Source organism: Pseudophryne corroboree, chromosome 8 (assembly GCF_028390025.1).
Source record: "Pseudophryne corroboree isolate aPseCor3 chromosome 8, aPseCor3.hap2, whole genome shotgun sequence".
NCBI classification, from domain to species: domain Eukaryota; kingdom Metazoa; phylum Chordata; class Amphibia; order Anura; family Myobatrachidae; genus Pseudophryne; species Pseudophryne corroboree.
Genome location: NC_086451.1, coordinates 233,216,521 through 233,231,393, shown reverse-complemented (window position 1 = coordinate 233,231,393; position 14,873 = coordinate 233,216,521). Strand labels below are relative to the sequence as shown.

The following is a 14,873-nucleotide window of genomic DNA, read 5'->3' as shown; positions in this document are numbered from 1 at the left end:
AAAGGTACATCTGGGCATTATACACAGGTGCAGCATTATATACTCCTGGAATTTTGGTCAGTTTTAATCAGAGATGAACGTAAAAGTTAGTCAGGTGAGGCACTGCCTCACCTGCCATAGACTTTTTACTCCAGTGTTTTGCTATAAAAATTATTAGAATAATGCAAAGAAGATATTCAAACATATTCTTTGTATTTTTCAGACACTTTATACAGCCAAAACACTGGCACAAACGTTAGTATGACAGGAAAGGCTCTGCCTCACCCCACCGCACGTCACTGATAGAGATAGATAGATAGATAGATAGATAGATAGATCTCTCTGAGGTGTCCAGACTTACATTATGCTTCACAGAGAAATTGATGATCATATAACAATCCGGCATCACAAGCCATGAGCGCAGAGTGACCACATCACGATTCTTAAGTGGTTTAGGGCACTTCCCTGGAAAAAAAGAAATAACTAAGGATAAATGTACTAGGAAGGAGTGAGCTACGTATGCTGTGTAACATGAATCGCATGACAATGAAGCATATGTACAGTGTCACTTTTGTCCTCACACCGAACTCTAGGGATCATCATCTTGGAATGCTAACCTTTGAACACAATACTTAAAATATGCCTATAACTTACAGGAATAATACCCCACATCGGCGTTCACAGAGAGCTGAGCAATGTCCTTAGTCTCTAGCATGTTTACGTCCCACTTCCTGCGATACTCTGTGTCATGCAGAACATCGTACACTGTGTCAGCTGCCACATCTGGGAATGTCATGTGACCCTGAGGAGGAATGGTAAAGAACAGACTATCCTTTTTGGGAAAAACACTGAAAGATAGATTGCAGCCATAATACATCAATGGACCTTTTATGAGAAGCCAACTATGAACTGATTAAGTGGATGGGAATAACAGGATTTTAATTACCTACCGGTAAATCCTTTTATCGTAGTCCATAGAAGATACTGGGGTCCACATTAGTACCTTGGGATATAGACGGGTACACTAGGAGCCTTGGGCACTTTAAGAAATCAATAGTGTGCACTGGCTCCTCTCTCTATGCCCCTCCTATCAGACTCAGTTTAGAAACTGTGCCAAGGGTAGACGGATATATCCTGAGGAAGGATTTAACAAAACAGTGGTGAGATTCGAACCAGCACACACAAACAGGTAAAGCCAAGCTAACCAAACTTGAACAGGAACAGCAACAGCTGAACCAATAACAATACTTAACAAGGTAACAGTGCAGGAAACATGAAGCACTGGGCGGGCGCCCAGTATCCTCTACGGACTATGAGAAAAGGATTTACCAGTAGGTAATTAAAATCCTATTTTCTATTACGTCCTAGAGCATACTGGGGTCCACATTAGTACCATGGGGATGTACCAAAGCTCCTAAACCGGGTGGGAAAGTGGTGAGGTTCCTGCAGAACTTGGCCTCTTAGGACCTTCAGTTTAGTCAAAGTATCGAACTTGTAGAACTTAGCAAACGTGTTCGACGCTGACCAAGTAGCTGCTCGGCAGAGCTGAAAAGCAGACACACCCCGGGCAGCCACCCAGGAAGAACCCACCGATCTAGTAGAGTGGGCCTGTGCTTTAGGAAACGGCAATCCTGCCATAGAATAAGCCTGCTGGATAGTACACCTGATCCAGCTAGCAATAGCTTTGAAGCAGGACACACAATTTTCTTGGGATCATTGAGAACAAACAGCGAGTCGGATTTTCTGTGACGGGCTGTCCGCTTCACATAGATCTTCAAAGCCCTCACAACATCCAAGGACTTTGAGGTAGCAGAGGTGTCCGTAAGCACCGGAACCACAATAGGTTGGTTGATATGAAATGCAGACACCACCTTAGGTAGAAATTGCTGAAGCGTTCCGAGTTCAGCTCTATCTTCATGAAAAATCAAATAGGGGCTCTTGTGAGACAACACCCCCAGTTCAGACACGCGCCTTGCTGAAGCTAAGGCCAACAGTGGAACGGTCTTCCATGTAAGAAACTTTACAGCAACCTCCTGTAAAGGCTCAAACCATTTCGATTGTAGAAACTGCAATACCACGTTGAGATTCCAAGGTGCCATGAGAGGCACAAAGGGCAGTTGGATGTGCAGAACTCCCCTCAAGAATATCTGAACCTCAGAGACGGAAGCCAATTATTTCTGGAAGAAAATGGATAAGGCTGAAATCTGGACATTCAAGGAGCCCAAACGTAGGCCCACATCCACACCTGACTGTAGAAAAAGGAGGAAACGTCCCAGTTGAGATTCCACAGTAGGAAATTTCCTGTTTTCACACCACAAGACGTATCTTTTCCAAATACGGTGGTAGTGTTTAGACGTTACCCCTTCCTGGCTTGGATCATGATTGGAATAACCCTGTCCGGGATCCCCTTCCGGGCTAGAATTTGACGCTCAACCTCCATGCCGGCAAACATAGCAGTGTTAAGTCTTGATAGATGAACGGCCCCTGTTGTAGGAGATCCTCTCGAAGAGGCAGAGGCCACGGGTCCTCTAGGATAATCTCCAGTAGATCCACGTTCCAGGCCCTTCTTGGCCAGTCCACAGCTATGAGAACTGCTTGAACCTTTTCCCATTTTATTCTTTTGAGAATTCTTGGGATCAATGGAAGAGGTGGAAACACGAATACCATCTAGTAGACCCATGGAGTTACCATCCTGGCTTTTGGAAACAGACGTATCCTCTGGTGCATGTGAAGATACGATCCGGACCATTTGTCCAACAGATCCAGCTGGAAGGGCCTTGCGTGAAACCTTCCGTACTGCACAGCCTCGTAAAAGAGGCTACCATCTTCCCCAGAAGGCGAATGCATAGATGCACAGATATCCAGGTTGGTTGTAGAACTGGACTGGATTACCAACGCCTTTTCCAACAGAAGGAATACTTTCTGTGCCTCCGTATCCAGTATCATCCCCAGGAACGGAAGCCTCTGTGTTGGTTCCAGGTGGGATATTAATAACCTTTGTTATGTAGGTGAATTGGAACTGGGACAATGACCTGAGATTGTACCAGCTTCTGGAATGCTGCCTGCAAAATCAGACCTGCTTCTGGAAAAGCTGGTAAGCCTGATTTGAAGAATCTGTGAGGTGGGAGTTCCTAAAACTCCAGTCTGTATCCCTGGGCGATAAGGTCTTTGACCCAGGGATCTTGGCATGATGTTGCCCAATTGTGACAAATAACGGAACTGGGCTCCCACCTGCCTATCTTCCAGGCAGTGCGGTCCACCGTCATGCTGAAGGCTTTGAGGAAGTAGAACCGGAGGTCTGTTCCGGAGAACCTGCAGCTACTAGTTTTCTGGGTTTACCTCTATTACCTTTGAAGGCTGTAGAAGAACCTTTGGATTTGCCTTTAATTTCGCTGTCCGAAAGGACTGCAGAGTTGGAGTAGAGTAGGTTTTCCTAGCTGGGGGTGCTGCGGAAGGAAGTTATGTAGACTTACCCGCCATAGCTTTGGATATCCATGTAACCGGTTCATCTCAAAAAAGGACCTCATCTATGAATGGTAGGCTTTCCATGTCTACCTTAATGGTTGCTATGGATCCAGCTCACAACCATTTTCCTCTTGAATCGCGGAAGCGTCATATCGCGAGATCGAAAAGAATCACCAACAGTCGTCACTTCCTGTCACTAGGAACTTAAAGCTCCGAAACCACCGGATATGGAACTCCCGTCCAAGTGGAGGAGGAACTTTTACGGCACGGACTATTGCTGAGATTTTCCGCTATGTCATTTCCGGGGAGCGGGGCATTGTTGTTAGGGCGGGAAATGTTCCGTTATGGGCAACAAGAAATATGTGAAACGGATTCTTTTTCCATGATTTTGGTATTAATGTAAATAGGATCAATAGCAATTAGAAATTCTATGTCTGGTATTAGGAATTAGACAAATGTAATCGAGATGGGGATAAATACCCCAGTCTCCTGGCTACAACCTACACCTTGAAAAAGATAACGTCCAGTTATCGAAACGCGTTGGTGGAGGTAGCAGGGGACAAGTGGTTTTCTCACCTGGCTGTGTGTGACAACTCCTTGGGACGCCTGGCTGTTTTCTTATGTAACAAACGCTTTTGTCTACTTATTCTGGTAGACCATCTTGTCCGGTGAGAACCCATCTGTCAGAGGGTTTTTTATGTTTTTATGTGGCAATAAATTTTAAATGGTATAACACTATTTGAGATCCATTGATTTACATGGCACTACGTTTGATGAAATAAGGAAGAGTGAGAGATATGTATAAGAACTTTTGCAAGTACGGATGGTGATCCGCTCCTAACCTAATGCGCATTTGTCTACTTCGGTAGACCACCATTTCTGGTACGAGGCCAGATCTCTCCCTTCATATTTAACAAATTCACTGTGACAACAGTATTATGCTAGGTTTGTGTCTCTTTGTATTTTAAAAGGTTGAAAAATATTCAATGATTTAGAGGTTTTGAAAGCGCCTGAGAATCAGGGTGGTAACTATTCTTTACAGGGAATCTAAACCGTCAATTAGGTTACCTGACCATTTAGCAATGGCCCTAGTGATCCATGCGAAAGCAACAGTGGGTCTCTGGGCCACCCCAGCAGCAGTGTATAAAGATTTGAGAGTGGTCTCAATCTTGCGGTCAGCCATGTCCTTTAAGGATGCTGTCCCAGGAACAGGTAAGACTATCTTACGTGACAACCTAGACACCGATGCGTCCACAATCTGGTTTTGCCATTTTTTTTTTCTATCCTCTAGAGGAAAGGGAAAGGATGTAATTAATCTTTTAGTGATCTGAAACTTTTTTTCAGGATTAGCCCAGGTTTCTTCAAACAGAGCATTCAATTCCTTTGATGCTGGAAAAGTAGCTGAGGATTTCTTTTTTACATTAAAATAAGATTCCTCCTCTACCTCCGCCACCTTGTCAGGAATGTGCAGGACATCTCTAATAGTGGTCTCAATCTTGCGGTCAGCCATGTCCTTTAAGGATGCTGCCCCAAAAACAGGTAAGACTATCTTACGTGACAACCTAGATACCGAAGCATCCACAATCGGCAGGTTTTCCCATTTCTTTCTATCCTCGAGAGGAAAGGGAAAGGATGTAAGCAACCTTTTAGGGATCTGAATTTATTTTTTTTATCAGGATTAGCCCAAGTTTCTTCAAACAGAGCATTCAATTCCTTTGATGCTGGAAAAGTAGCTGAGGATTTCTTTTTTACATTAAGAGTCCTCCTCGACCTCCGCCACCTTGTCAGGAATGTGCAGGACATCTCTAATAGCTTCTATCAAAGCCTGTATTCCTTGGGACAGGACTGCATCCCCCCCATCGCATCCACTTCACCCTCCTCTGCGTCTGATGTATCATCATCAGTATCAGCCTGCATGAGTTGGGCCAGAGTATGTTTTTGTGGGCAAATGGCAGGGGCCTGAGACGCTGGTATGGGAAATGAATCTCTATTCATGAGTTCATCCAGAGACTGTCTTAAGTATTGCGTCTCTTTCTCAGTATGGGATAATTTAGTAGAAATATTAGATATCATCCCCTTGATGGAATCTAACCATGGGAGTTCTGACCCACTAGCCTGAGAATGTGTACTATTCTGGGTACATGGTAGCGAGTCTCTGGGGGAGCACAGACACTCTGCTGTGCAGGAAACACAGTCCCTGGATATGGTAACGTGAAGGGACCCACACACAGAAGGTGAAAACACAGTATAACCCACACTGAGCCTGCTGGGAAACTCAAGAGATTTGAGCAAGCCACACCGCGCCCCTGTAGCTAAGTAAAACTCAGCTGAGTCGCCACACTAAATTCCTAATGAGGACTCTGCTGAGGAGACATGGGGGTAAATTTACTAAGAATCGTATTTTCCCGTTTGAGGTCAAAGTTCAAACACGAATGACATCGAAAGTGTAAATATGCAACTTTTTGAATTGATTACGACTAATTTACTAAGCTGCCGTATTCTGCTTTTTCGGGTTTTCCGATGTCGATGTCATTCGTTTTTTTTGGCAGTGTTTTACGTGAGTGACTTGTAAAACACTGCCGACTTTAATACAATGAATCTCGGCCGGATCTGAGAGATCCGTGCTGGGCTTCATTGTGCACCTTATAAAAAAAAAAAAATGTTTAAATGTAAAAAAAAAAAAAAAATTGCGTGGTGTCCCACCTCCTAAGGCAAACCAGCCTCGGGCTCTTTGAGCCGATCCTGGTTGCAGAAATATGGGGAAAAAATGGACAGGGGTTCCCCCATATTTAAACAACCAGCATCGGGCTCTGCGCCTGGTCCTGGTTCCAAAAATACGGGGGACAAAAAGCGTAGGGGTCACCCGTATTTTTGAAACCAGCATCGGGCTCCACTAGCTGGACAGATAATGCCACAGCCGGGGGTCACTTTTATACAGTGCCTTGCAGCCGTGGCATTAAATATCCAACTAGTCACCCCTGGCCGGGGTACCCTGGGGGAGTGGGGACCCCTTCAATCAAGGGGTCCCCCCCCCCCAGCCACCCAAGGGCCAGGGGTGAAGCCCGAGGCTGTCCCCCCCCATCCAATGGGCTGCGGATGGGGGGCTGATAGCCTTTGTTCAAAGTGTTTGATATTGTTTTTAGTAGCAGTACTACAAGGCCCAGCAAGCCTCCCCCGCAAGCTGGTACTTGGAGAACCACAAGTACCAGCATGCGGCGGAAAAACGGGCCCGCTGGTACCTGTAGTACTACTACTAAAAAAATACCCCAATAAAGACATCACACACACACCTTGAAAGTATAACTTTAATACATACATGCACACCAACATACATACATACTTACCTATGTTCCCACGCAGGTCGGTCCTCTTCTCCAGTAGAATCCATGGTGTACCTGTAGAAAAAATTATACTCACATAATCCATGGTTTAAGGCTCCTCTGCTTGTAATCCTTTTGTAATCCACGTACTTGAAAAAATAAAAAAACGGATACCCGACCACGAACTGAAAGGGGACCCATGTTTTCACATGGGACCCCTTTCCCCGAATGCCAGAAACCCACTCTGACTGATGTCTAAGTGGGTTTCTTCAGCCAATCAGGGAGCGCCACGTTGTGGCACCCTCCTGATCGGCTGTGTGCTCCTGTACTGTCTGACAGGCGGCAAACGGCAGTGTTACAATCTAGCGCCTATGCGCTCCATTGTAACCAATGGTGGGAACTTTTTGCTCAGCGGTTGACCGAGAGTGACCTCACCGCTGACCACAAAGTTCCCACCATTGGTTACAATGGAGCGCATAGGCGCTAGATTGTAACACTGCTGTGTGCCGCCTGTCAGACAGTACAGGAGCACACAGCCGATCAGGAGGGTGCCACAACGTGGCGCTCCCTGATTGACTGATGTCTAAGTGGGTTTCTTCAGCCAGAGTGGGTTTCTGGCATTCGGGGAAAGGGGTCCCATGTGAAAACATGGGTCCCCTTTCAGTTCGTGGTCGGGTATCCGTTTTTTTTATTTTTTCAAGTACGTGGATTACAAAAGGATTACAAGCAGAGGAGCCTTCAACCATGGATTATGTGAGTATAATTTTTTCTACAGGTACACCATGGATTCTACTGGAGAAGAGGACCGACCTGCGTGGGAACATAGGTAAGTATGTATGTATGTATGTTGGTGTGCATGTATGTATTAAAGTTATACTTTCAAGGTGTGTGTGTGATGTCTTTATTGGGGTATTTTTTTAGTAGTAGTACTACAGGTACCAGCGGGCCCATTTTTCCGCAGCATGCTGGTACTTGTGGTTCTCCAAGTACCAGCTTGCGGGGGAGGCTTGCTGGGCCTTGTAGTACTGCTACTAAAAACAATATCAAACACTTTGAACAAAGGCTATCAGCCCCCCATCCGCAGCCCATTGGATGGGGGGGGGGGGGGGGGGGGGGGACAGCCTCGGGCTTCACCCCTGGCCCTTGGGTGGCTGGGGGGGGGGGGGAGGCCCCTTGATTGAAGGGGTCCCCACTCCCCCAGGGGTACCCGGGCCAGGGGTGACTAGTTGGATATTTGATGCCACGGCCGCAAGGCACTGTATAAAAGTGATCCCCGGCTGTGGCATTATCTGTCCAGCTAGTGGAGCCCGGTGCTGGTTTCAAAAATACGGGGGACCCCTACTCTTTTTGTCCCCCGTATTTTTGGAACCAGGACGAGGCGCAGAGCCCGATGCTGGTTGCTTAAATATGGGGGAACCCCTGTCCATTTTTTCCCCATATTTCTGCAACCAGGATCGGCTCAAAGAGCCCGAGGCTGGTTTGCCTTAGGAGGGGGGACCCCACGCAATCTTTTTTTTGAAAATTTATAACATTTCCCCCCCCTTCCCACTGAAAAACATGCACGGATCTCATGGATCCGTGCATGCCTATACAAACACGGGATAAAAAAGCAGGTCTGGTTTTTTTTAGCACTTTTTCACGATTTGTATTTTAGCACGGCAGTGTTTGGCTATTGTCGGCAGTGTTTGTGTTTTGCACTTTTTAGTAAATTCCCGATTTCTACCAAATTGCAGGCGTATTTGACCGATGGTGTATTGATTCGTGATTTTTTCCTAGGACTTCCAAAATATTACGAATGCCCTCATCACTGCCGTGATTTTTGCTTAGTAAATTACCGAGATGACACTTTGAAGAAAAAACGGCATCTCGGTCAAAATCGGGACCTTAGTAAATATACCCCATGGAGTCTTCGTGGAGAAGCTGCGCTTCCCTGTGATGCCTGCCTGTGTAAGCTGCAGAGGGAAAATAGTGCTGGTGAGCTGCTGGATCCACTAATAGTGAAGCCCCGCCCCCGTAATGGCGCGCGGCTTCCCGTTTTTTTTTATACTGGACTGAGGTTGTAGTTTGCTTAATCCAAGGGTTAAAACCCTTGTTAAGCTAGATGGCCGGTGTGGGTAATAATTGGTGGCTCAGCGCGCCCCTCACAGCAGGACACTCCCAGCCACATGTCATTCTGAGCCCCTGGAACGCAGCCTGCATTTCAGTGCTGCGCTCCAACACATATCCTGCCATTCCCGCCGGCGACCCACTAACCGGGACGCCGGCGCTGTACTCACCACTCTTCTATCTTCTGGCTCTGTTAGAGGTGGCGGCGTGCTGCGGGAGGGTGCGCTCACCGTGGTGGGGCTTGCGAATGACTCCCTCAGGAGCTCAGTGTCCTCTCAGCAGAGAAACGGGACCATTAACTCTTTAGGAAGTTGGGCCGTTCTCCCCCCTAAGTCCCACGAAGCAGTCATGCTTGTGCCAGCCAGCAGTGCCTGTAAAATAACAAACAAAAACTCTTCAGGAGCTTCCCTAAGCATGACCGGCTCCTCCGGGCACATTTTCTAAACTGAGTCTGGTAGGAGGGGCATAGAGGGAGGTGCCAGTGCACCCTATTGATTTCTTAAAGTGCCAAAGGCTTCTAGAGGACCAGTCTATACCCCCATGGTACTAATGTGGACCCCAGTATCCTCTAGGACGTAAGAGAAAATAAGATTTTAAACCTAGCAGTAAATCTTTTTCTCCTAGTCCGTAGAGGATGCTGGGGACTCCGTAAGGACCATGGGGTATAGACGGCCTAAGGAGGAGACATGGGCACTATAAAGAACTTTAGAATGGGTGTGCACTGGCTACTCCCTCTATGCCCCTCCTCCAGACCTCAGTTAGAGAAACTGTGCCCAGAGGAAAAACAAAATCTAAACAAGAGCGCGCAGGCAGACTCCGCTGAAATATCACAATTTTAATATACACAGTGATCACATTATATGGTATACATAATTAATACTAGATTAAAACCAATAAAAATCAGTAAAAATCCGCACTAAAACTTCATATAATTCCACACAATTTAGTGCACTGATAACCTGATATGATGATGATGTATGGATTAATATGTCCTGAAAGTTGGCAGCTGATGTTTAGATGCTGAAAGTCTGGATATTATCCATATAGCAGACTGATATTTGAAATTGCTTTGTTCAGGTTAAAGTCAGATGAATACAAAACAAGTGCACTGTTGATTATAGATTAGACCTCTATCACCCAAAGTCGACACCGCACCAGTTCTGCTCTGTTTAATAAAGCAGCATATTGTGGTGATATCGCTTACCACTTCCTCGGTGTATATGTAACACTGACAGGTGCTCGGGTGCCGCTATCTCCGGCGGCTGAGTCCGATGCTCTCTCCTTACTGCAGGGTATCAGACCAGTGATCGCTCGCCGCTTCTACGGATCATCTCGCGGTGCTGTAATTATCCAAGATGCCGCTGATCCGAGGCGATGAGCTGGCAGCCACGGTCCCCGTATTGCAAAAGGGAACAGTGCAGGTGGCTTTGCTCGGGCAGATTTAACCCGACAGTGGAGTAGAGCTGGAACGGGTTAAAGGCCGTAAGAAGTTAAGGTGGTCAAATGAAAAGTAGTCGGATCCTGAAACAGCCCTGACGCGTTTCTCGACCGGCGCAGTCTGGTCGTTTCCTCAGAGGGATGATAACCCGAGCACCTGTCAGTGTTACATATACAGGTTATCAGTGCACTAAATTGTGTGGAATTATATGAAGTTTTAGTGCGGATTTTTACTGATTTTTATTGGTTTTAATCTAGTATTAATTATGTATACCATATTATGTGATCACTGTGTATATTAAAATTGTGATATTTCAGCGGAGTCTGCCTGCGCTCTCTTGTTTAGATTTTGTTTTTCCACTTGCTTAGGGATTGCTAATACCCTAATCCTTTGGGAGCGGCAGGCAGCATTTTCAACATAGGCTCAAGGAGGCGCATTTCTTTCTTGTAGTTTTGTGCCCAGAGGAGATGGACAACACGAGGAAAGGATTTTGTAAATCTAAGGGCAAGATTCATACCAGCCCACACCATCCACACCGTATAACCTGGAATATACGCAACCAGTTAACAGTATGAACAAAACAGCATCAGCTAAAGACTGATCTCAACTGTAACATAACCCTTATGTAAGCAGCAACTATATACAAGCCTTGCAGATTTTGTCCGCACTGGGACGGGCGCCCAGCATCCTCTACGGACTAGGAGAAAAAGATTTACCGGTTGGTTTAAAAATAAGATTTTACTTACCGGTAAATCTATTTCTCGTAGTCCGTAGTGGATGCTGGGGATTCCGTAAGGACCATGGGGAATAGACGGGAGATAATGTTTCGACGTCACCTCCTTCCTAGCCTTTATCAGAGTAGGGATGACTTCCACCGGAATACCTTTCCCAGCTAGTAACCGCGGTAAGTCTTGGAACACGCAGGGCCCCTGTTGCAACATTCCTCCCTGAGAGGAAGAGGCCACGGATCTTCTGTGAGCATCTCCTGAAGATCTGAATACCAGGCCCTTCGAGGCCAATCTGGAACAATGAGTATTGTTTTCACTCTTTTTTGTCTTATGATTCTCAATATTTTTGAGATGAGAGGAAGAGGGGGGAACACATATACCGATGGAAACACCCATGGTGTCACTAGGGCATCCACCGCTACTGCCTGAGGGTCCCTTGTCCTGGAACAATACCTCCGAAGCTTCTTGTTGAGGCGGGACGCCAACATGTCTATGTGAGGAATTTCCCAAAGAATTGTTATCTCTGTAAAAACTTCTTGATGAAGACCCCACTCTCCTGGATGGAGATCATGTCTGCTGAGGAAGTCTGCTTCCCAGTTGTCAACTCCTGGAATGAAGACCGCTGACAGAGCGCTGGCATGTCTTTCCGCCCAGCGAAGAACCTTCGTGGCCTCGGCCATTGCCGATCTGCTCTTTGTTCCACCCTGGCGGTTTATGTACGCCACTGCTGTTATGTTGTCTGACTGAATCAAGAGAGGCAGACCGCGAAGATGTTCCGCTTGAAGAATGCCGTGTAGACAAGCTTCCTGGCTTGACAATTTTCCCTGAAAATTTCTCCCCTGTGTGATTGCTCCCCAGCCTCGGAGACTTGCATCTGTGGTCACCAGGATCCAATCCTGAATCCCGAACCTGCGTCCCTCCAGAAGGTGAGAACTGTGCAGCCACCACAGAAGGGAGATCCTGGTCCTGGAAGATAGGATTATTTTCCGGTGCATGTCCAGGTGAGACCCGGACCACTTGTCCAACAGGTCCCACTGAAACACCATGGCATGGAACCTGCCATACCGAATGACCTCGTAGGGCGCCACCATCTTCCCCAGCAACCGAGTGCATTGAAGAATCGACACTCTTGCCGGTTTCAGAATCTGTTTTACCACGTTCTGTATTTCCAGAGCCTTTTCCACTGGAAGAAAGACTCTCTGTAATTCTGTATCCAGAATCATACCCAGGAACTACAGCCGTGTCGTCGGAACCAATTGTGATTTTGTCAAGTTTAGGAGCCAACCATGTTGTTGCAGAATCGTCAGAGAGAGTGCAACGTTTTTCAGCAGTAGCTCCTTAGATCTCACCTTTATGAGGAGATCGTCCAAGTAATGGATAACTGTGATTCCCTGCTTGCGCAGGAGAACCATCATTTCCCCCATAACCTTGGTGAAAATCCTCGGAGCCATGGACAGACCAAACGGCAACGTCTGAAATTGGTAATGACAATCCTGAACAGCAAACCTCAGGTAAGCCTGATGTGGAGGATATATAGGAACGTGTAAGTAGGCATCCTTTATGTCGACCGACACCATAAAATCCCCTTCCTCCAGACTGGAGATCACTGCTCGGAGAGATTCCATCTTGAATTTGAATTTTTTTTAGAAAGAAATTGAGGGATTTTAGGTTCAGAATCGGTCTGACTGAGCCATCCGGCTTTGGTACCATGAACAGACTCGGATAAAAACCCTCCCCCTGTTGTGACGGGGGTATTGTGACAATGACTTGATTTTGACACAGCTTTAGTATCGCAGCGCATATCACCTCCCTTTCTGGAAGAGAAGCTGGCAAGGCCGATTTGAAAAATCGGTGAGGGGGCACGTCTTGAATAATTTGTACCCTTGGGTCACTATTTCTAATATCCAAGGATCCAGGGCCGAGCGAACCCAGACCTGACTGAAGAGTTTGAGACCTGCCCCCACCTGTGCGGACTCCAGCAGAGGAGCCCCAGCGTCATGCGGTGGATTTGGTAGAAGCCGGATAGGACTTCTGTTCTTGGGAACTTGCCACAGCCTGTGACCTTTTTCCCTTTCCTCTTCCTCTCGTAGCAAGGAAGGAGGATCCTCGTCCTTTTTTGTATTTATTGGGCCGAAAGGACTGCATCTGATAGTGGGGCGTTTTCTTTTGTTGCGCAGGAACATAAGGTAAAAATGACGACTATCCGCGGAAGCCGTAGATACCAGGTCAGTGAGGCAGTCACCAAACAAGACACTACCGTTAAAAACGGTAGAGACTCCATAGCCTTCTTCGAGTCAGCATCAGCATTCCATTAATGAATCCACAATGCCCTTCTAGCCGAGACAGCCATGGCATTGGCCCTTGATCCCAAAAGGCCAATATCCCTTGCAGCTTATTTTAAATATGCTGCAGCGTCCCTGATATGACCCAGAGTCAAAAGCACGGTATCCCTGTCCAGGGTATCCATCTCAGATGACAAGTTATCTGTCCATTTTTCAATAGCGCTACTCACCCATGCCGAAGCAACGGCAGGCCTGAGCAGCGTACCTGTAGTGTATTTTCCTGCTTACGATCCACAGGATCTTTTAGGGCTGCCGTGTCCGGAGACGGAAGCGCCACCTTCTTGGACAGACGCGATAGAGCTTTGGCCACTGTGGGGGTTGACTCCCACTTTTCCCTGTCCCCCGAAGGGAATGGATATGCCACTGGAATTCTTTTGGGAACCTGTACCTTCTTGTCAGGATTTTCCCAAGCCTTTTCAAAAAGAGCGTTCAGTTCATGAGAGGGAGGAAACGTTACCTCAGGTTTAAACATACAGACCCTTGTATCAGGAACAGCAGGGTCCTCCGTGATATGTTATAATAGGATTTTGGTACTTACCAGGTAAATCCTTTTCTTTGAATCCATAGGGGGCACTGGAGTACTCTTGGGATATGGACGGCTTCCGTAGGAACAGCACTGAATATTTAAATTTAGAACACTCCACCCCTCCATATCCCCGAGTACCTCAGTGTTTTTTACTGAGCCGAACAGGAACTATAGAGAGGTCGACAATGGAGTATTACATATAACATAACGGTCAATAACGAAGTTGACACATAACGTTACGGACAACTAAACAGTTGACACCCTAACCAGCACATGATAATTTGTACCAGTCGGTGAATGTGTTACCATAAGATCCTCAGAACTCACCACAACTAGGTAAAACTGCTCTGGGTGGGCGTCCAGTGCCCCCTATGGATTCAAAGAAAAGGATTTACCTGGTAAGTACCAAAATCCTATTTACTTTTTCATCCACTAGGGGTCACTGGAGTACTCTTGGGACGTACCAAAGCTTCCCCCGTGGGCGGGAGAGCTGTTTGGCGCCTGTAACACTAGGCGGCCAAAGCTAGATGCTGATGCCGCAAACGTATCAAACTTGTAAAAGCGCACAAACGTGTGCACTGAAGACCATGTAGACGCACGGCAAAGCTGTGTCGTAGAAGCTCCCCGACCAGCTGCCCATGAAGTTCCCACAGAACGTGTGGAATGAGCGGTTACTGATGTAGGCGGCTGTAACCTAGCATGAAGGTAAGCCTGACGTATGGTCAGTTTTATCCATCTGGATAAGGTTTGTTTAGACGCTGGCCAACCCATCTTGGCAGCATCATAGAGAACAAACAACGTATCCGTCTTACGAACTGAAGACGTTCGGGATACATAAACGCGTAATGCGCGTACCACATCCAGAGTTCCAGAATGTGCTATCAACACAGGAACTACTATTGGTTGATTGATGTGAAAAGATGACACTACCTTTGGTAAGAAAGCGGGATTCTTCCGAAGTTCCGCTCT

The 14,873-nt window shown here is 46.7% G+C and overlaps 1 protein-coding gene across 1 annotated transcript in view; it reads right to left on the bottom strand.

The window, feature by feature from the left end:
* The window catches only part of LOC134948856 (START domain-containing protein 10-like), a 92,542-nt gene that overhangs the window by 34,828 nt on the left and 42,841 nt on the right, over nt 1-14,873 (bottom strand). The window contains exons 2-3 of the mRNA XM_063937104.1: nt 634-781; nt 341-444 (exon numbers count right to left, since the gene is read on the bottom strand). Of these exons, the coding sequence (XP_063793174.1) occupies nt 341-444; nt 634-781 (252 nt within the window). The remainder of the gene's footprint in view (nt 1-340; nt 445-633; nt 782-14,873) is intronic.